Source organism: Panthera leo, chromosome D4 (assembly GCF_018350215.1).
Source record: "Panthera leo isolate Ple1 chromosome D4, P.leo_Ple1_pat1.1, whole genome shotgun sequence".
Classification (NCBI taxonomy): Eukaryota; Metazoa; Chordata; class Mammalia; order Carnivora; family Felidae; genus Panthera; species Panthera leo.
Window position 1 is genome coordinate 70,944,144 of NC_056691.1, and position 23,375 is coordinate 70,967,518.

At 41.9% G+C, this 23,375-nt stretch overlaps 1 protein-coding gene and 1 long non-coding RNA gene across 2 annotated transcripts in view; both read right to left on the minus strand.

Moving 5' to 3' along the window:
- The window catches only part of SVEP1 (sushi, von Willebrand factor type A, EGF and pentraxin domain containing 1), a 200,297-nt gene extending 183,850 nt beyond the window's left edge, over positions 1-16,447 (minus strand). Inside the window, exon 1 of the mRNA XM_042912469.1 lies at positions 15,917-16,447. Coding sequence (XP_042768403.1) covers positions 15,917-16,447 — 531 coding nt within the window. The remainder of the gene's footprint in view (positions 1-15,916) is intronic.
- Positions 16,448-18,036: 1,589 nt separating this feature from the next.
- Positions 18,037-23,375, minus strand: part of LOC122205377 — a 150,285-nt gene continuing 144,946 nt past the window's right edge. Inside the window, exon 5 of the long non-coding RNA XR_006196023.1 lies at positions 18,037-18,132. This is a non-coding gene — a long non-coding RNA (uncharacterized LOC122205377). The remainder of the gene's footprint in view (positions 18,133-23,375) is intronic.

Below are 23,375 nucleotides of genomic sequence, written 5' to 3' on the forward strand. Positions count from 1 at the left end.
GGTCTGAAGGGTAAATTTGCTAAAATCATTATAATCCATCATTTCAAAAGTCGAGCATCCCCTAAGTGGTCCTCTGAGAAGATGTCCTAACTATCCTCATTTTAGTTTGAAATCAGAGCACAGTACTACCCTTGATATACTAAAATTTAAAATGCTAAACAGACTAAGGTATGTCTTTTCCGGAACACCAGGGTTATAATGAATGTCGTTTGCTAGGTCGTGGAGCATAGATGAACATCACGTAAGATGTAATTTTTGTCCTCCACAAGTAGAGGGGAGACAGGCATCACACGACAAGTGCTATTTGCCACACTTCCCTGTAATTTCCTTAATCAGATACGTCCTTACAGTGTTTCTCCACATTTTGGGAACATGTCAAATGAGTGAATGCAGATTAGTCTGCAAATCCCTGCAAGGTTCTCTGTTGCTGGGACTTCATCAATCTCTGCCTAGTAAATTCTGATAATGGGTCTTACGCCTTAAAGGTGTAGGAGAAAATGGAAATTTCGAAAGAGCAAAATGTGAAAAGAAATAAAGAAAAAGGTGTTGGCGCTTTCTGGGTTTGTGGACCACCAGACGCTCTGTGCTTTGGAGACTTGCACACCTTTACTCAGATCCAGCTCCCAGGAGAGCACTCCACAACTTACTACTGGAGATGTCTTACTTAATGGGGAACCAAGTGACTCAATTCCAGATACTTTCTGTGGTTGTCCTTTCCCCGTGGAAAAGTCACACCTCTTGGCTTTACAAAGTGCTACTAGGGCAGGCCGTTCCTCTGAGCCCCCTTTCTGCCTGCAACAGCAGACCTTGTCCATCCCTCCCTGTTCCCATATCTCAGACTTCCAACTGCCAGCATCTGTATCTCTTCATCTGAGGGCTTGTTTTGGTGCCTGGAGACCACTCTGCCCACTCACAGGGGAGGTGACAGTGACAGAGAATTGACGCCCTCCGGAGAGCAAATCTCGACAGCGACAGATGAGACTAGGTCTTTAAATGCCACAGATCCCTCTCAGGTGTGGTCATTCTAAAGCCTGAACTCTACAGTGCCCCCCACCCCTGGTACAGTTAGCCACTCTTAGCTTTTCTGCTGTTGGTTCCCTTCTCTGTCTCATGGCCTCAGTGTTTAGTTAGGATCACCTCCCAAACAAACAACTGGCACTTGAATCCTCATCTCAGGTTCTGCTTCTGGCAAACCCAAAACTGAGACATTGGCCGTTGTCTCTGGCTCGCTTCTTCTCCATTACACAGGCACGGGGACAAATGAAAGCTTCTGCCCAAGGACATTTCCAACCAGTATATAGAATGCCGGTCTCTTCTTTGCTAAGTTGCTGGAAAGGAAACAACTGGACAAAGGACAGAAGAGATCTGCTTTCAGTACGAACGCTGCTCTCCCCCAGGGTCCCAACGGCTGCTCTATTTCACTGTTTATCTCTTGCTCCCAAATTCTCTGTCCGGTGGTACAGACTAGAGTCGGATGCTGGGCAGGAGGTGAGGGGGACTGAGTTTATAGGGTCTGTGCTGCACAGTCTGTGAACTCTGAGCGAATAAATCACTTTCGGTTATTGGTGGCTCTAAAATGTGGAATGCTCAGTGTTCTTTCGTTTAAGCCGTGGGTCCTGGTGCAAAATCTGGGGCAACAGAGAGTCCCACATAACATCCTGTTGCAGATGAGTATTTAAAACACAGATTTTTACTACTGACCAGATACACAAAGCCTAAACTTTGGTATCTTTATTGCCAGAAAAGTCCAACAACGGTCTCAAATTATTACTTTTGAAGTGCCATTTAAAAGCCAAGCACACATATTTTGAAGGAAATTGTGACTAAAAAAAGAGCAATCTTGGCTAGAAAGAGTAATGTGAAAAACATAAACAAAAATTGCTTCGCTTCTTTCAGAGTGAATTTCAGGTTCAATTGGAAAGGTGAAGCCTATAAAACAGGATTAAAATGATGAGGCTTTACTTGCAGATATGACTCAACTGGCGTAGGTCAAAATATGTAAGCCAAGTTGAAAGAAATGCCAGGATCAAAATACACTATCAAACAACACCTCTGAATGTGCCTGAATGTTCTCCATCAACAACAGCAGGCACACAGACGGTCTTTTACTGCACAGGACAAAAAAAAAACAAACTCACAATAAAAAATGAAGCATGAGAGCTACGGAAAGAGAATGAATTGTGGGAAACGGGTCCTTTGAGGCAACCATTTCATTTACATGTGATAACATTAGAGGGTTACAGTCTTTCTTCCCTGAGAATGTTCTTTGATGAGCATTACCAGTAAGGATGAGAGATGCTGACAGAGCAGTGGGCACGGCGTCCCTCTCGGTGTGTGACAAGACAGAGGAAGGCCACATTCTCCCGACCTCTCAGAAAGGTGATGGAGGAAGTTATTTCCACCATCCGCAGCCTCAACACCCTGCGCTGTGTCACCTCATGGCCAGCTGTCCGGGCTCATCTCCTCAGCGAATAACTGAAGGCAGCTTGCCAAGCAGTGAAAAAACCACCGTCATCTGTGTGCACAGTTGTGTGGGAATCTGGGTTCTCAAGAGCCAGTGTGGCACCAGGAGGGAGGAGAAGGACAGCTGGGGTGGGGTGACAGCATCTGAAGGGTCAGTGCTTTCAACCCAGTATGATTCTCCAGTCCTAACAGACTCAGTGCTACAGTACTTGGCATCTGGTGAAAATAAGACTAGAATTATATCATTTTAGTTTCTTGATAATTAGCTAAAGCGCCTTTCATTTCATAAGGCAGAGCTATGCTGCGGGATAGAACACCATATTCTCCTGAATATTTAAGAGAAAAGCTGAGCCATAAAAGGACTTTCATACTTGAGACCGATCCCTTCAGGCTATGCCTCCAATGCCCCCAAGGTACGTCTTCAATCACCTGTGCCCAGGTAGACATTGAGATTTCACTTCCCGTTATATAATACATGTTCATTGTAACTACTTTTTCAAAGGCAGTAGAAATAATATAATTCCTATAGATAACTACTGTTAACATTTAAAAATTTTTCTTCCCAGTTTTTTTTTCTATGTTATAAATACAGTTCTATATACTGATGCTAAATACACACACAGAGTTCCAGCTCATTTAATATGCCATTTGGCCAATGTATTACATCATTAGGTAGCTTTCAAAAATGTGATTTTATTGACTATGAGACATTTCATTGTGGATAGGGTATTTGATTAAATTGTCTTGAGTTGTGGGAACTTGGTGGTTGCTGCCTCCAGTTTCTGTGTGGGGTGGCAGCAATTACAGTTACCCTCTGCCCCCCCACCCCCACACCACTTCTCACTCTTCTCCTGAGGAAGAGGGTTTCCCCAGCCCCTCTCTGCCCCCTTCTCTTTGGCCTCTGGCTGCCAGGAAACAGCTAGGTTTTACAGGGGCAAGCTCCCATGTGCCCAGAACTGTCTTTCCTGGGGAGGCAAGTCAATCTAATTTCAAGATTCAGTATTAGAAAGCTGTGCACCTAAGCTACATTCTCCATCAGCAGGAGACAAGGACATGTTTGATTCTCCACCTGCCTTTTCCGTTGCATTGAAATGCAATGGATTTAGAACTCAAGAGAGGTGAAGAAAAGTATAATTTACTGAGCCTTCCCAAACCACAGCCAAACTGTTTTTAAATTTTCCCTATTCCAAGTAATGCTGAGATGAATATCCTTTTAGAGGAATCTTTCACTATGTCTTGGGTCATTATTTTCTAAGAAACTCCTTGACTGGTAATTACTTAGTTTTAAGATATTTACTTTGAAGACCTGTAAACATACTGACCATTTATCATACTGCTCTGGAAACATGCTACCATGTTGTAAACACACAGATGTATTGTGAATGCTCCCCATTGGGAGGAAGATCTTGAAGATGTAAGAAAGAAGGGGAAATACTTGGTGGAAGGTCTTCCTTGGCTGAGGGAAGAGACCCTTACTCTGATACGTATAAGGAAGCATTGATGCACGCTGACTTTGTGGAACTAGAGGAACTAGTGAAAATTTGGAAGAGTTCACACCTGAGAAAATGAAGCATACGTATTTTAATCACATAAATGTATATGCATTTAAAATATCATATTTGAAAGTAAAAAATAAAAACTACATTTTGCATTGGCGGCTAGTACGTCCTATAACCAGGTGCTACAGGATGGACATTAAAATAATGAAGGTTATCAGGAATGGTTCAGCAGGAATTAAGAAAATAGTGCATCAAATGCACGTATCGCAAAGTATATTTCATATGCTCTAGCAACAACTTACAACTGGAAAAAACATCCAACTTGGACTTGACTAATTAAATGACTAAGTTTACTAAGTAACCTTACTTAGCAAATGATTCAATCATGTAATAGCTCCTGCTAAGAACTTTCTTTAAAATGTTTCTATCAATACTGTGGGAAGTTGTTTCCCCCTTAGTTTTGAATTACACCTATTCACGTGAAACAAGGTAACTATCACTATTTCAACATATACAGTAATGAGAACCTGTCCTCAGGTTTATAGCTTTCAAGTTTACTCCATCTACGAAGGAACTATATGCTCTGAATTTGAAAACTCCTTACTGTTTAACACTACAAAATAAAATAGCAACTGCTTGAATGACCTCATGAGAAGGACTGATAACAAAGAAGATACATGCTATAAAAATCTTTTTATGAATATTGATAAGAAAATTACCTACTAATGTGTTGCAGATTTCATTTGCACTATCGCTCATATCATGTGAAGAGCTGTAGCAACATTGAATATACATCATCAACTCTCACAGAGTTTTTCCTATCCACATTTGGCCTCCAAATCATAGCAGGTTACTGGATATAAGCTGAGTCTATGCCAGAAACCCACTTTTCATATGGCCTGGGGAGCTTTAGAGAACAGTCTCAAAAAATCTATTGGAAAGGCAGCCACAATACAGAACAGGACATTCCTTTTAATGTAAAATTCTCTTAACCTGACAGCTTACTCTAAGAAAAGCCAAAGAAGTACCATGTTTTCCTGAGAAGTGTTCATTTGGGTTTACTTAATTAATGACAAAATATTAAAATTAAAATATTAATTTTATTTTATTGTGTGCATTTTCCCCCATCACTTTCAGTACAATATTTTATTTGGGAGTTAATGCCATATTATTTAGAAGCTTCTGGCTCCCGGGAAAATTACATAAGTAGCTTTCGATGCCAAAATTTACATGGATTGCTCTGGAACATTGATAGTTTTTACTAAAAGAAGTGGAACCTAGTACAAGGAATAAGTTAGGCGAGGCCTGACTCTTCCATCTTGAGCTGAATCAGGCCAGTGCCACTAAGGAAGAAATGAAGTGGGATTTCCAAAATTTCCCCAGTTAGACACAAGCTCTCCCTGACACACTGGTGTGGCAAAGACTGCTTATAACTTCCTCAGCATCCACTCTCTTCTCCCTCCTCAAGGATGGATATGAACCCGAGTTGTTCCAAATGAGGCCTACATGGAAGCGTTGTGCACATTCTCAGAGTCTCCTTAAAGAATGGTGTAACTCTTCCAATCCATGAGCAGGGAATGTCTTTCCATTTCTTTATATCTTCTTCAATTACCTTCATAAGCTTTCTATAGTTTTCAGCATACAGATCTTGTACATCTTTGGTTAGATTTATTCCTAGGTATTTTATGCTTCTTGGTGCAATTGTGAATGGGATCAGTTTCTTTATTTGTCTTTCTGTTGCTTCATTATTAGTGTATAAGAATGCAACTGATTTCTGTACATTGATTTTGTATCCAGCAACTTTGTTAAATTCATGTATCAGTTCTAGCAGACTTCTGGTGGAGTCTATCGGATTTTCCATGTATAATATCATGTCATCTGCAAAAAGCGAAAGCTTGACTTCATCTTTGCCAATTTGGATGCCTTTGATTTCCTTTTGTTGTCTGATTGCTGATGCTAGAACTTCCAACACTATGTTAAACAACAGCGGTGAGAGTGGGCATCCCTGTCGTGTTCCTGATCTCAGGGAAAAAGCTCTCAGTTTTTCCCCATTGAGGATGATGTTAGCTGTGGGCTTTTCATAAATGGCTTTTATGAGAATAAATATTGTCAAAATGTCAATACTACCCAAAGCTATCTACACATTCAATGCAATCCCAATCAAAATTGCACCAGCATTCTTCTCGAACCTAGAACAAGCAATTCTAAAATTCATATGGAAACACAAAAGGCCCCGAATAGCCAAAGTAATTTTGAAGAAGAAGACCAAAGCAGGAGGCATCACAATCCCAGACTTTAGCCTCTACTACAAAGCTGTAATCATCAAGACAGCATGGTAATGGCACAAAAACAGACACATAGACCAATGGAATAGAATAGAAACCCCAGAACTAGACCCACAAACGTATGGCCAACTAATCTTTGACAAAGCAGGAAAGAACATCCAATGGAAAAAAGACAGTCTCTTTAACAAATAGTGCTGGGAGAACTGGACAGCAACATGCAGAAGGTTGAAACTAGACCACTTTCTGACACCATTCACAAAAATAAACTCAAAATGGATAAAGGACCTGAATGTGAGACAGGAAACCATCAAAACCCTAGAGGAGAAAGCAGGAAAAGACCTCTCTGACCTCAGCCGTAGCAATCTCTTACTCGACACATCCCCAAAGGCAAGGGAATTAAAAGCAAAAATGAATTACTGGGACCTTATGAAGATAAAAAGCTTCTGCACAGCAAAGGAAACAACCAACAAAACTAAAAGGCAACCAACGGAATGGGAAAAGATATTTGCAAATGACATATCAGACAAAGGGCTAGTATCCAAAATCTATAAAGAGCTCACCAAACTCCACACCCGAAAAACAAATAACCCAGTGAAGAAATGGGCAGAAAACATGAATAGACACTTCTCTAAAGAAGACATCCGGATGGCCAACAGGCACATGAAAAGATGCTCAACGTCGCTCCTCATCAGGGAAATACAAATCAAAACCACACTCAGATATCACCTCACGCCAGTCAGAGTGGCCAAAATGAACAAATCAGGAGACTATAGATGCTGGCGAGGATGTGGAGAAACGGGAACCCTCTTGCACTGTTGGTGGGAATGCAAACTGGTGCAGCCACTCTGGAAAACAGTGTGGAGGTTCCTCAGAAAATTAAAAATAGACCTACCCTATGACCCAGCAATAGCACTGCTAGGAATTTACCCAAGGGATACAGGAATGCTGATGCATAGGGGCACTTGTACCCCAATGTTTATAGCAGCACTCTTAACAATAGCCAAATTGTGGAAAGAGCCTAAATGTCCATCAACTGATGAATGGATAAAGAAATTGTGGTTTATATACACAAAGGAGTACTACATGGCAATGAGAAAGAATGAAATATGGCCCTTTGTAGCAACGTGGATGGAACTGGAGAGTGTGATGCTAAGTGAAATGAGCCATACAGAGAAAGACAGATACCATATGTTTTCACTCTTATGTGGATCCTGAGAAACTTAACAGAAACCCATCGGGGAGGGGAAGGAAAAAAAAAAAAGAGGTTAGAGTGGGAGAGAGCCAAAGCATAAGAGACTGTTAAAAGCTGAGAACAAACTGAGGGTTGATGGGGGGTGGGAGGGAGGGGTGGGTGGGTGATGGGTATTGAGGAGGGCACCTTTTGGGATGAGCACTGGGTGTTGTATGGAAACCAATTTGACAATAAATTTCATATATTGGAAAGAAAATAAAGATTAAAAAATGTAAAAAAAAAAAAAAAAAAAAAAAAAAAAGAATGGTGTAACTCTCTTTGCTCTGTCCTTCCTGGAGTCTGGAGTAAGCCCCTGGTGTCTAAGTAAGCACTCCAGCATCCATCTTGGACCACTGAGGTGCCCTGAAGATGACAGAACAGAGAGCCCAAAGGAAAGACTCCAGATCCCAGAAGACATCACAGACTTGCCATACTAGAATTTTCTACTTAAAACAATTCGAGAGAGAAATAAATGTTTATTGTGCTTAAGCTAGTGGCACTGGAGATTTTTCAATTACATCCAGCTAAACCTACTCCTAGCTAATTCACTGGCTAAAAAAGGAAGCTCAGAAGATAAATTAGAAGGGACTAGGCCATTTCAGGCTCTGCCAAGGATTAGTCTATGTTAGACCATGGAAGAGCAATCAAGGACCATGAAATGAAATTCCCTGTGCCAGGTCTCTGATGAATTGAGACAGATCACACCCAGAATTGCTACATACTACAATTTGTTAAAGGGAGGCCAAAAAGTCAGATTTTTTACAAAATGCTATTTTCTGATTTTAAAATCTCTGCTAAAGTTAGAAAATGTATTGTATGTATATTACATATAGAGAGAAATGGATATTTAAACACACACAAACATGAACATATACACATATCTCCAACTGAAATGCACCCGCAGAATGAAAAGGCCTGAAAGCCATGGTTTATGTCTTCTGGGTTAACATGTTTGGCTTTATATCTTATGTAACACTTCAGCTTCAGAAATGGAATCTTCCACTTCTCCCTAGCTTTTGATATAACTCAGGACATGGCAGTAACACAGTAAAATGTGGGAAATGGCAGGGGACACAAGGAAAAAGACAAGATGACAAGTCAGAAGGCTGGATTGACTCTGTCTGTGGCGTTTACTTAGCTTTGTGATTAGCATTTAGTTACCTGACTTCTAGAATCTGATGCTGTTCCTGTAAATCTGTAAAACTGACTGTAAAATCGTAATATGAAAGCACTTTGTAAATTATAAATCACTTTACAAATTAAAGGTATAATTGGTCAAGAATGATGCATTTAATAATTTCATGGCCACTATTTTTTTATTTTTTTATTTTTTAAGGTTTAATTATTTTTGAGAGAGAGAGTGTGTGCATGCACAAATTGGGGCAGGGGGAAGAGAGGATCAGAAGTGGGCTCCATACTGTCAGCGCAGAGCCTGATGCAGGGTTCCAACTCACCAACCGTCAGATCATGATCTCAACGGAAGTCGGACACTTTAGCAACTGAGCCACTCAGGCGCCCCCATGGCCACTATTAAGAGAGATCGTCTCTTAGCACGTTTGTACCAGGAGGACATGGCAGGGAGTAGGGGGTGGGAGGGACTTTCCTATCCTTTGACCACAGAAGTGAAGTAGGACAGGACAGTCTAACCTCTCTCTGTGTCTAGGCATCCAAGCCTTTGACCAAGAGTTCTCAAGATGCATTTCAGCCAAGCATAACGTAATACTGGCAGCCAATAATGGTAAGTGTCTTTAACAGAAGCAGGAGGTGTACATTCTTATTGCATACCCATAATAATAATACAGTGTCCTGTATGCTGGGAAAAGCAAAAGGATAAATAAAATATATGCAAGTGGGGAATTAAGAACTTTGGATGCAATCGATATTTGAGAATTATTTGCTCTCTCTCTTCAAATGAACAATTCTGGAACCATCTTTGCCTGGGAAATATACATGAGGTCTGGATCTATTTTATGCACTGAGGACTCATTCCATTCTTTCTTTCTTTCTTTCTTTCTTTCTTTCTTTCTTTCTTTCTTTCTTTCTTTCTTTCTTTCTTTCTTTCTTTCTTTTTCTTTCATGCTGCTAAAGTTCCTATAGAAGACCAAGGCAATAGGGGAACTGTTGAAAAGTTTAAGTAGCACAAAAAAGAGAACATTTCCAGAAGTACATTTAGAAATAGATCTTCTCAGGATCGAAAAAGAACTTAGCTTTTGCATCAGTGAGCAACTCTTGACATCTAAATCATGCTCTCAGTTTGGAACAGCTGAATCTACTGCAGATTGTATGGCTGCCCCCGCATTTTCCCAAAGGAAAGGAAAATTCAAACTTTCCTTATTCCTTTAGCAGTTGGGCCACCAGAAAGACTGCTGGAAAATGCCCAATGGCTATTATCAGCTTATTGTCTGAAAACAAAATGGCCCTAATTTTATTCATCAGGGTTTTAATCTAGGGCCATCTCACACATCTCCAGATCTTATTAGAAAACTTAAAAGCAGATCCTTTCTTCCCATGAGGCTGACAAAGCAGATTCGTGTCCTGGTAACAGTGTGAATGTGTACTACTGTGGACATATAGCAATGATGCTCTTTGCCTACAGCTAGGAAGGGCTGCCCTCATCCATTCCCAGTCTTCTGGCCATCTCAAGCTGGAATTTTTGGTGAGACAGCACATTCCCCACCAAAGGATCCTATTTCTGGAACTCTGAAACAATGGGGAAAGCAGAAATTTTTTTCAAAGGAAGCTTCATGCTATTTGTTTAAGAGATACTTAGCGGGGCACCTGGGTGGCTCAGTTGGTTAAGCAGCCGACTTCGGCTCAGGTCATGATCTCGCGGTCCGTGAGTTCAAGCCCCGCGTCGGGCTCTGTGCTGACCGCTCGGAGCCTGGAGCCTGTTTCGGATTCTGTGTCTCCCTCTCTCTGAACCTCCCCTGTTCATGCTCTGTCTCTCCCTGTCTCAAAAATAAATTAAAAAAAAAAAAAGTTAAAAAAAATTTTTAAAAAAAATTTAAAAAAAAGAGATACTTAGCAAAAGTGATGTAGGAATGAGGAGATTTTATTATGACTTGAAATGCTGAAGAGGTGGAGAGCTTTGCATTCATAGTGGGGTTGATCCAAAACATGCAGTTTAGGAAAGGCAATGTATAATAAGTACATTGTGGGGAGAAAAACTAAGAAGAAAAGTCATTATGAAATTGTCACTCCTTGAAAAGGAAAATCTGAAGAGATTTCTGTTTATTTTGTAAAGGGTTTTCACATAATTAAGTTCAAGGTGCTAAATTTTACCCCCATTCTCTTGGTTGTGCTTCTGGAAGGATCTGTGCTAAGTAGATTTCACTGCTTTAGTCCTGTACTCTTTGATGAGTGCCGGGAGATGGTGTCTAAAAAGAAAAGGTCTACGTTGCGGTTTACTCTTTGAAATAAAGTGTGATAAGGGTCCACACATATACTTTCCATTAAGCTGTCCAATTCTGATACCAAATAAAAAATGAAGCCCACTGTTATCTTTCTGTTTAGTCGAAAAGTCATATGTGCTGAAATATAACAGCAAATTTTGCGTTGGCAGAAGAGATTCCGTATCTTGAGATTTTTACAGAAGAGGAGTAAGGTGTATGCATTGTGAGGGGTAGCTGTGTGCTTACAGGCACATCCTATATCTACGTTTATGTGTCTGTGTATTTGTCTGCCTGTGTTTGTGTCTGTGTATCATTGTGTGGACATTCAGTTACAAGTGGAAACATTTGAAAAACTAATTTTTCTGGGGAAAGTAATTAACAACCTCAGAACTGCCCCTATGATTTTCAATTTCCCAGATCATAAACACAATCAGTTCCAGTAATACCATTGTGCACACACACGGGAATCTGATGAACTGTCTCATTTCCATGATGAAATGTATTAAGTTTCATATCCAAATCCAAACGACAGAGCTAACCATTTTCAAACTAATTCCCCAATGAGATATGCCTCCCTGATCCCCGTGCAATGAATCCATATTCAAACCTCTACTAATGTCATTTTCAAACATCAGTCACCTTCTAATCAATTTTCTCCAGACGGCATACTTTAATTACACCTAAGAATGCTCATCGGGGATTTGGAAAGGTTACAGTGAAGACATGTAAGTCTCCAGGTTAGACAGGGACGGAGTCCAGCTGACCCTCTCCTGTACCTTCTCATAACCCAATCAAAATGAGAAAAGAAAAATAAAATCAAGGGGAAGTTGAGTTAACAAAAACTTTTGAAAAGTCTCTGCTTGTTAATTACAAATGGATCTAGGCTGAATTAAGGCACTGGGAACCTTGTTGGCAAGTTCATTTTCCAAGACAGGATGTAGTATTTGGAAGGAGAAAGCTGAAGACAGAGTAGGTCTGGAGGCAAGCAGTGTGTACTCGATTCATTACCCATATAACTGCTTTGGATCAACGTACTCAGGGGCCCCAAGCCAACCTGGCCAAGCTAAACAGAGGAACGGGTATATGGCAAGTTTTTCCCTGATGCAGCAGGGTTCTTCTCTGATGGCGTGGGTGGTGACATCAGGAATAAGGCCAGCCTTAGGACCTCATGAGTACTTGGAGTGGAGGCCAACAGAGGACTGGATCTGCAAAACTGAACCCTGACTGGTGAAACAACTTCAATAAAAAGAGAGCATCTTTAAGGAGTTATTTCATCTCTTAGAGGCAAAAGTTTTTGAAACATCACAGGAAATGAAAAAAGCACAAATAAAAAGAAAAATAAGTTCAGTGACAGATTTAGAAGGCAAGTGAAACACTGAGAAAAACTATTTGCCTCATACTTAGCAGCAGGAGGGTTAATACCATTACGATGCAAAGAGCATTTGCAAATTGGTAAGAACTATCCTCAAATAAAAAATAGGTAACAGTCCCAAAATATTTTAATGGATATTCAAAAAAGAAGAACTATATACGGCAAATCATATATGAACAAAGTGTTGGCTGCATCCCAGGTACCAATCCAGATAACTGCACATAGCTGTGTAATTTGGTACCAATTTTCTGCAGGGAAACTTGGCACATGTACCAAAGGCCTTAAAAGATGGGCACACTCGGGACACCAGAACAGTTTAGTCGGTTAGGTGTCCAACTCTTGATTTCGGTTCAGATCACGATCTCACAGTTTGTGAGTTCTAGCCCCACGCTGGGCTCTGTGCTAAGAGTGGAGCCTGGTTGAGATTCTCTCTCTCCCTTTCTCTCTGCCCCTCACCCTGCTCATGCACTCATGCTCTGTCAAAAAATAAGTAAACTTTAAAAAAATGAGCAAAAATTTAGTAACACAGTGTTCTTTTTAACAGCCTAAATATATAATAATAGGTATTTATGTGGTAAAAACAAAGGCATGTTCTACAGTGGAATACTAAGTGACAATGAAAATGATACAGTATAATTCTTTTTTTATTTTTATGTTTTAATGTTTATATATTTTTGAGAGAGAGAGAGAGAGAGAGAGAGAGAGTGCGAGCAGGGAAAGGGCAGAGAGAGAGGGAGACACAGAATCCGAAGCAGGCTCCAGGCTCTGAGCTGTCAGCACAGAGCCTGACGAGGGGCTTGAACTCACAAACTGGGAGATCGTGACCTGAGCTCAAGTCAGATGCTTAACCAACTGAGCCACCTGTGTGCCCCAAAAGTATATTTCTTTTTATGGAAAGAAAACTGAAAATATGGTGGAACAGAACGTCAAGTTACAAAAGAGAACATACAACATGATCTTTTGGGGGCAAACACTGTTTATACATGCACAAAATCATCCCTGTTACCTAGATAACTGCAAAGCCAAGAAGGCTGTGTGTCATAATATTACAATGTATTTACAGAAAGTTTGTCTGATTATTTTATTTTCTGGTTATAATAATAACTATTTATCATCAGTAAATAAAATATATTTAAAAAGAAAAAAACGAATCAAAGAAACTTCGACAAGAATCCAGATACAGGAGATATATTCAGAAAACCAATAACGTTTCTGTACATCAAGAATAATTCTTTAAAATTTAATTTGACAAGGTGTTATTCATGGTAGCAATATTGAATAGAATATATTTAGATCTAAATTTGGAACTAGATGTAGGACTTATTAGAAATCTACAACTTTACTGAACAATATAAGAAGAACTGGTTATGTATGGACATACCATATTTTTGACTTGGAAGGACTATCATTATAAAATATAAGTAATTCACAACTTAGTTCAGTATTTTTCCATATTGATTAGCACCACACTCTAACCAACTGAGCTAACCGGCCACCTAGTATTTTTCCATATTGAAATGAAAATCCTGGGTGCTTTCATTTGAAATATGTGAAAATGAATTAAAAATTCATATTAAGAAATAAATACATAAAAATTGATTTTAGAAGCATAAGAAAGAGGGAGAATTTGCACTACCATATATTTATATTGTAAAGTTATAATAATTAAATCACCTTTGCAAATTTAAAAGTGATCAATATAGAGTAAAAATTAATAGAAAGCCAGGAGAAGATAAATACCCATAAGATTTAATATATGATAAAAGTGATGTTCAATTAAACTTGAAAAGGATGGATGACTTTTAAGCAAATCATTTGAGGACAACTTGTTAACTATTTACTAAAAAATAAAATTAGACATCTTTGTCATGCCATACACTAAAATAAGGTCCAGATGGATTAAACTGTTAAACGGAAAACCATGTCTCCAACTTGGGAAATGAAAAGACCATTCTAAGAGTATAAGCAAATACAGGACCTTAGGGACAATGTTTGATAGATTTGAATTATATAAAAAGTTAAATCATCCATCTAATGACACTGCAATAAAGACAAGTAAAAGGCAGTGAACAGTTGCAGCATATACAAAAAAGAGTCACCACTCTTACTATATAAAGAGCTGTTATAAATCATTAAAACCACACACATACACACACACAACCAAACGTGTACTGTCATTGCAAAATGGGCAAAAGTTATGACCAGGTAATTATCAAAGGAAAAACACAAATGCCCAGTACATACTGGAAAATGTTCATCCTCAATAAAACTTTTTTAGTTTCTGAATTTGCTGAAATGATACCTCTATTCACCTGTGAAATTGGCAAAGATATTTAAAAAGTTAGAGAGGGAGGGAGCCAAGCCATAAAAGACTCTTAAAAACTGAGAACAATCTGAGGGTTGATGGGGGGTGGGAGGGAGGGAAGGGTGGTTGATGGGTATTGAGGAGGGCACCTGTTGGGATGAGCACTGGGTGTTGTATGGAAACCAATTTGACAATAACTTGTATATTAAAAAAAATAAAATAATAGTACATGTTATTGGTAACCATGTGGCAAACTAACTGCTGTCATACTCTGCTGGTGGGAATGTAAATTGAGACAACCCTCCAAGGGAGAATCGGACAGTACGTATCAAGAAGTTTACAAACGTTCAAGTTCTTTAATTCAGGAACTTCTATAGAAACGCTTCCTAAAGTAGTTAAAAGGGTGCACAAATAGTTGTGTCCACCATAACTTAGTTGATAAAAACCTTAAGTGTCCAATAATAGGTGACAGGTAAATTATGGTGTATGTATTCAATGGAATATTATACACCTAATGTTGATATTTAATACCTATATTAGATATGTAATATACTAAAGTAGATCATTTTGATAGAACATGAAAAATGCAGGCTACAAAACAGCAAGGCATCAATTGGGTGAAAAGTGTGCACAAATGTGCATACTGGGCAACTGTCCAACAACACGTAAACAGTGGTTTTGTAAGGGTGATGGCGTTACAGTTTTTCTCCCCCCTTTTCCTCCTTTCTGTTTCATTCATTCCACAAACACTGGCTTGCTATTATGTGTCAGGCATGTCAATATGTTCCAAATTTTCTTCAACTGAATATGTATCACTTGGTAATCAGAAAAAGTTAAATGGTGTAAAACCCCATCATCTAAAACGGACTTCCTCTTGCAGATGCTAAAAATTCTGTAAAGGTCTCAGAGTAAAAATAGGAAAGGCACGCAAGGGTAGCAAAAGCATAAAATAACATGAAAAGGAATTGAGAAACTATTCCGTTTATGCTACGTCTTACCTTCAGAGACACTTCATAAAACACACTCACCTGTTCAGCTCGGATACGGTCTGTCCTTACAAGTGTGAATGCGAACCGCATCTTAAGGATCCCTTCCTAAGAAGGCCCTCAAAGAAGACCACTCCCTCAAAGAAGACCACTCCGTGCCATCACGCTGAGAGGTTAAAATCCATGACCCCCGAGGACTCCCACCTCCCCCCCCCCCCCCCCAACAATGGGAGGCTAGGTATGACTCTGATTTTGTGCAGGGGAACTTGACCTGGGGAGGCTGTGGCTCGCCCGAGTCTGAACCCCGGGTTGGAGGGGAGCGGGCAGCAAAGGGTGGGCAGGGCCGGGGGCGAGGGCCGGAGCCGGGAGGGCGGGCGCCTTACCGCGGCTTGCTGGAAGGCGCCCTTGGTGTAGGTGCCGCCGCCACGGTAGGTGATGGCCGGGATCTCGCGGCTGAGCAGCGCGCACTTGTGCTGGTGCGCGCGGCGGTGGGAGATGTAATCGACGCGCGGCACCACGTTGTTCTTGGACGAGAAGGTCACGATGGCCACGCGCGTGGCCGTGGGCACCACGGGGAAGTCGGAAAGCAGCTTGCGGACGAACTTGAGCTCGCTGAGGAAGTTGGCTTGGCCCACGCTGGACGACTCGTCCACCAGGAAGACGAGCTCCAGGCGCTCGCTGAGCTCCCGCAGCCGCCGCACGCGCCGCCGGAACGCCTGGCCCAGCCGCTCCACTTTGCTCTCGGCCGCGTCCTCGCCGGGCGCGGGCGGCGCGGGCAGCAGCCCCGGGGCCCCGGGCGCGGCCTCGGGGAAGAGGCGGAAGCTGAAATTGCGCGACGGGGACATCTGCTGAAAGGTCGCCCAGCCCGAGACGAGCGCCAGACCCCAGCAACAAAAGGCCAGGCGCGGCCACATTGCGCTGGAGACGGAGCGGCCGGCCCGGAGCGCGGGCGTCGGCCCCGGCGCGGAGAGACGCTCGGCCGCCCGGCTCGCGGAGGGGCGTGCGCGGCGCGGGCGCGGGGCGGCGGCCGGAGCCTCGGCGCCCCCTGATCCCAGCCGGGGGACTACGGGTGGGCTCCGGCGCCTCGGGGGCTCGCAGGGAACGGCGCGCGCTCTCTACCCGTCGCGCTCTCGCCCTTTTTCTTCCCCCTCTCCTCCTTCCTCTCTCCCCGAAGCCTATAAAATGTTTGAAGGAAAGGGGGCAGTCAAGAAAAATCTCCCGCGTCCCTCCTTCTCCCTCTCTTCCTCCTCTGTCTTTCCCGCTCCCCTCTCCTCTCTCCTTCCTCTATCTCTGCCTCTATCTCTCTCCTCCCCCTCTCATTCTCCTCCCGGGATCCAGCCAAAGTCTCGGAGATTCCATGACACCAGAACCCCGCGTCTGTCAGGCTGTCAACATTCCCGCAGCAAGCGCACCAGCGCCGAAGCCCTGATTGATCCCATATGTCTGGCAGGAGCTGCAGAGGAATTCACTGGAGATGGATCCAGATACCGAGAGTGCCACAGTAATTGGAAACACTTTGTAGAGGAAAACACACACGGACCGGCCAGAGAGTTGAAAGCATCCTTTGAAAACTGCTTGCTCACCTTTTGTGTGTCTCTTCCCCCCCCCCCCCCCTCCGGTGCCCCCAAACCCTCACCAAATACATGTGTGACTTTCCTGGTGGGGATTTCTGATCAGTTGCTGTGTGTGCGCATACAGACTCTTGAGGTCCCCTCAGACCACGCCGTATCAGGGACTGCATCGACCCCCACGCACCTCAGGGAGATGATTTGTCCCGCTGCTTCATCCGTGCATTTATTTATTCATTCATCTGTTCATTCATTCAACAAGTACCTTTGAGCACCTATTATGGGGCCAGGACACCAGGAAGATAATGAGGAACAAAAAATTGGTGTGGATCTTTGCCCCAGGGAACTTAAAGGGTAACAAGTGAGGTGACCATAGCCAGATATTCCACAAACAACATCTATAGTTACAGTCCTCCATGCTAAGTGCTGTGGAGGAGATCTTAAGTAGACAGACTCGACCTTGAAGAGGTCAGGGAAACCTCTGAGAACATTTATGCTGAAATCTGAAGAATGAGTAGGGGTCCTTTTCCCCCAGTCCCCTTTCCTGTGCTTGTGGTCCGTTTCAACAAGCAGGACCCAAAGAGGTCTACTCCCTTGACTTTGAGCGGTAGTCAGCACACAGCTACTGTGAAACATAGTTGCTACCTGGGTGTGGTTTTTCCAAAGCAAGATCCCCAAAGTAAAAGCACACTTTGCATTGGAGAGAGAGAGAGACCTTCATTAAACTATCCCAGCTAGGAGTCGGGAGCCTTGTGGAGAAAGTCCCGGCAGTTACGTAAACCACCTGAACCAAGTTACCGCCAATTCTTGGCATCAGCTGCATCTATTTCATGCTAGAATTCAATGATCTTAAAGTTTCCTCGCTCTCTAATATCAGGTGATTTAATTCCATCTATATTTATTGAAATTCCTTCAATGAGAGATATCACAGGGCATTGGCTGAATTGTTAGGGTTCTGGAATCAGTTTGCCGGGGATGAAATCTTGGCTCTGCCATTCACTAATGTATCACCTTGACATCAGTTTGCTTATCTGTAAAATGGGGCAATAAAAACAGTCTGTTAGGGTGACTATAAGGACTTAATCATAAACACCTAGAGTTCTTAGGACAGTGCTTAGAATATAGTGTGTACTCTATAATTGCTGATTCTGTCATTGCCATCTTTCATCATGAAGGTTCTTCAAATTCTGATTTTTCTAACAATATTTATTGACCATCTATCATGCACCAGGATGTTAGATACTGAGGTTTTAAAGCTGAATAAGACCCAGTTCCATCCAGTCCTCCAGAAGTTCAGAGGATATCAGAAGAGAACGTAATTTGCAAACAGTTACAGAGCAGTAAGATGACTGCAGGAATGGAGAAGGGGTAGCAGGAAGGAGAAAGGTCTGAATCCTCCTGGGGGGTGAGCAAGACCTCATGTGAGCTGAGACTTTAAAAAAAGAGAGAGTTTTTCCAAATTGTATCTCCTCTGTGTTATTTCAAACACATCATTAAGAGCTAACATTTCAGGACTTGTATGTGTCAGACTCCATAGCAACTACTATGTGTACTAGCCCATGTGTTCTTCACAAAAATCCAGGGAGGTAGACAATTGCTCCAGGATTATTTGGTTGCAAACAATAGGCACCCCCTTCTCCTCATTTAAACAAAAAGGGATTTCTCGGCTCACACAGGAAAGGGTAGGGGGCGGAGCTGGTCTCAAAAAGGCTTGGGAAGGAAATCACAAACTACTTAGATCTTCCATTTTTCTCTCCTTCTGCTTCTCTTTGCATGTTACATTTAGTCTCTATCTTCAGATTTGTGATCTGAGAAGGAAAGACTCTTCTTCTCAAGTTTAACTTTAAAAAGTTATCAACACAACCACCACCATCACCTTAAGGAAGGTCTCCACTAGAGCAGGCATGGGTTATATGCCAATCCCTTAACCCACTCTGTGATCAAGGGGATGGGCCGAGCAGAATCACCATACTTATCTCAGATTTCCCATCTACCCACTTGATATTGACCTTTCTGTCACATGCAGCTGAACTGGATCCTGACTGATAAACCCAAACCTGTAGCCAAGGGCTGTCTTTCAAAACAGGCTTTGCTTTACATGAGTGCTGTGGCAGAAAAAAGGAGAACATAATGAATCGTTCCCAGCCTCCCAAAGTTGTCCCCAAAGGTGATACACATCACTTCTCCATTTCATTGGCCAAAGAAAATTATATGGCCATCTGTAATTCCAAAAAGGAATAGGGAAGTATAATCCTACCATATTCCAAGTAGAAAGCTAGAAATATTTGATGAAAAGAACAAATAATTACCATATTGAGTCACGTGACAATGAGAAGACAGATGACTTCACAAAGCAAAGGAGGGGAGAAGGAGTGGGCAGGGGGAAAGGGAAAAAAAAAAACCCAGAAAGCAAAGGAGAGATAAAAGCCTGGAAAGCTTAGCCTACCCCAACATTTCGGAGGTTCCTACAGGAAAGAGTTATCAATCAGTTTCTGGAAGAGCTTTGTGATCTTTGGTTTGGGACAGTAAGTTTATCTGATGACTGCTATATTTACATATAACTGTGGTGAATTATGTAACGGTACCCAATTTTCACAGGAGTTTTAATTGAGCAGCCATGGGCATTAGGTTAAAATCTTCTTTTCTCTGTTTTTCACCCCAGCCCATCTAGGAACCTTTGTCTTTCTGTGCATAAAAACACTGGATTATATTAAAATATGGTTATTAAAATGTTTTTTTATTCTAAGGTTTTTTTGGATTTTTTTAGATTCAAGTTAGTTACCTAAAATATTTTTTAAATTTTTTAAAAATATTTATTTATTTTTCAGAGAGACGGAGACAGAATGCGAGAGGGGAAGGAGCAGAGAGAGAGGGAGACACAGAATCCAAAGCAGGCTCCAGGCTCTGAGCTGTCAGCACAGAGCCCGACGCGGGGCTCGAACTCACGAGCTGTGAGATCATGACCTGAGCCGAAGTCGGATGCTCAACTGAGCCACCCAGGTGCCCCTAACTAAAATATTTTTTAAAGCTAAATGTGTCATGTACTTCTTCATGATCACATTAAATAACATGTGTCAACTGTCCTGTAAATGCTTTCTTTTTTTTTTTAAGTTTATTTATTTATTTTGAGAGAGAGAGAGAGGGAGAGAGCAGGGCTGGGAAGAGAGCACAGACAGGGGAGGCAGAATCCCAAGTAGGCTCCTCACTGTCAGCACAGAGCCCAACGTGGGGCTCAAACTCACAAACCATGAGATCATGACCTGAGCTGAGATCAAGAATCGGATGCCTAACCCACTGAGCCACCCAGGTGGCCCTGTAAATGCCTTATTTTCTAAACAGTGATGAAGGTAACAATATTTTGAGGTATTTGGCGTGGGTCTAGGCACATTTGAAACTCCCTAGATGATCCTGACACATGCCCTAGGGGTGAGCATATAACGTCAACACGGCGTCGTGTCCTTATGATAGGCTGAACAGTCAGGACTATGTTCATCGTCCTCATGGTAAGAAAGTGGGGGCACAGGGAACATTATTCAGACTCCAGCTCCCATCTGGGCACTACTCCTCAAAGCTCTCTACGTATTCTACTCTCTAGTCTAAAGCAGTGGTCCTTAACGGGGGTTGACTTTGCGGAGAGCATTGGGCAAAATTTGTAAATATTTAGGGGGAGAGCAGTATTACTATTTGGCGGGGTGGAGAGCAGTGTTACTAGTATCTGGTGGACAGGCCAGAAATGCAACTTAGCATCCTAGGATGCACTAGACAGCCCCCACAACAAAGAATCATCCAGACCAACATGTCCATAGCACCAAGGTTCAGAAATCCTGACTTAAACAGGGTTTAAACAATAAGTAACGGACACAGAAAATGATAAACTTTCACTATACCCAAAAACTAAGATTGAGAAGCAACCAAAAGCTACTCAAATGACTCAGCTGAGAAAAAAACTACCCTGGCTTCATCTCATGAAATAAAGATTTCTGTGAAAGAAAGTGTGTTGGTGCAGTCGGGGAGGAGGGATGCATTATATTTCTCTCACCCTGACTCAGAGTCCTATGGTTTGATCAACCAGAGACTGAACTTCCATCCCTGTCTGTCCACTGACCGGTGACAGAGGACACTCACCTCCATCCCACCCTTGGGTGGCAACCATCTTTCTGCATTAAAGCAAGTGCTGAAAAAGACAGGACGCGTGTGTGTTTGGGGAAACATGGAGAGGGGACCAAGAAAGGGAGCAGAGTTATGCTGGCAAAGATCCTTCTGAGACATCAAGAATCAAGTCCAGTAAATGGAAGGAGAGCAGGAAAATTTTCAGATTCCACGTGCGCTGGGAAAAGTGTCTGGTTTTGTTTTAAAATCTGTAACACAACGTTAGCTAATCACAGCGACAGACAGTAAGGACAGGAGGAAGATGCCCCCTTGTGACTCTTTTCTATAAGAGTATCTTTTTCTTGTGAGTTTAACAAAGACAGTCTCCCACACACAGAGGTTGGAAAAATATACCACCTTGTATATTTCTTTAAGTAGAATTACCCGAAGACAGAGCTCAGTGTGCGAAATACAAAAGTATCAGTAAAGATAATTAATTTCCTAATAAATGTTGTAAATCTGGTTACAACACTAGATGCAGATAAAAAAAATTTTTAAGCATCCTGTTTATGTGTTTTATCTCATTTAATCCTCCATAAATCCTGAAATAAATATCATGGTTACTCCATTTTTATAGGTGAAGTGATAGAACTGTAAAGATGCCCATAAAGCCTGAAGATATAAGCGGTTTATTGCTATCACCTTCCACTGCATGGCATGTTCAACGTGCTGTGCTTTGTTAGCAATGCAAGCTTGCAGTGAATGTGGTGCATTACTATATCATTCGTGTCAATCTCTGCATTTGTATCTATGATGTACTGCCCTCAGATAATTTGGTCTCTGATCCCCACAGGCTAAACCTGAGCCTTTAACAAACCCCAGAAGAAGGAATCAAAAAAGTTCTGATCTGGCAGTCTACACCCACATCAGCCAATCCAGTGTTGGAAATTATCCAATGAGTCCCTTCCCCTTCTGCCTTAATGGGGTGCTGTGCCAGCCTGTTGGAACCCAGCCCAAGCCTGTCATACGCGGTCACTAATTGGTCCTTTTGCATGATGAAATTCATCTCTTCAGACATGTCGCTTCAAAGAAAATGGTCCCAAGACACAGGTCATGTCACACCATCGCTCTGCCTTGTGTTTGGGTGGCTGAAGTCCAGTGGAAGTTGTCTGGATTGTCTCCTGGTCCATCTCCTTATTTGTGTGCCTCCCTTTCCAAATGAAAAGTAGCTTGGTCTCAAAACAGTCTTTAGAAAAGCAGGTGCTCTTGTCCAGGAGACCTGAGTTCCATGAGCATATTTCCAAACAATAGTTGGGGTTATCCTTGGCTAACCTTTGCAGGACTTGCATCTTGAACTTGCAAAGGCACATGTGTTGAGAATCTTACATGGGATACTGCTACACCCCAAGGTCAAGGCTTGAACCCAACTCTATTGGTGACTTCTACCATAATTCTGGAGGTTGCTCTGCTAATAACAAATAATAATGATGGTAAAAGTTTTAAAAAGGCATATTTTTCTTTATCTCTTTTCCTTCTCCTACCAGTGTGTGAAATACGAAAGTATCAGTAAAGATAATTAATTTCCTATTGACAAAGTATATCACCATCACTCTCATTTAGAGGCACCTATAATATGGTTACTTTATAAATTTTATTTTTAAGATTATCATACAGTCGGGGCGGCGCCTGGGTGGCTCAGTTGGTTGAGCCGCTGACTTCGGCTCAGGTCATGATCTTGCACCCCGTGGGTTCGAGCCCCGCGTCGGGCTCTGTGCTGACAGCTCAGAGCCTGGAGCCTGCTTCAGATTCTGTGTCTCCTTCTCTCTCTGCCCCTCTGCCTCTCATGCTCTCTGTCTCTCTCAAAAGTAAATAAACATTAAAAAAAATTTTTTTAAAGATTATCATACAATAAAATTGACTTCACGTGTATACAGTTCCATGAATTTAGACACCTATATGGATTCATGTAACTACAACCACAATCAGTATACAGAACAGGTCCATTCACTCCAAAAAACTCCTCGGTAATTATGCCCTCCCCTCACCCCTAGTCCCCAGGCAACCTACTGATTTGTTCTGTATCCCTATAGTTTTACCTTTTTCAGAATCATATAAATGAATCATACAGTATGTATTTTTTTGGAGACTTTTTTTTTTCACTTAGCATAATAACTTTGAGAGTCTT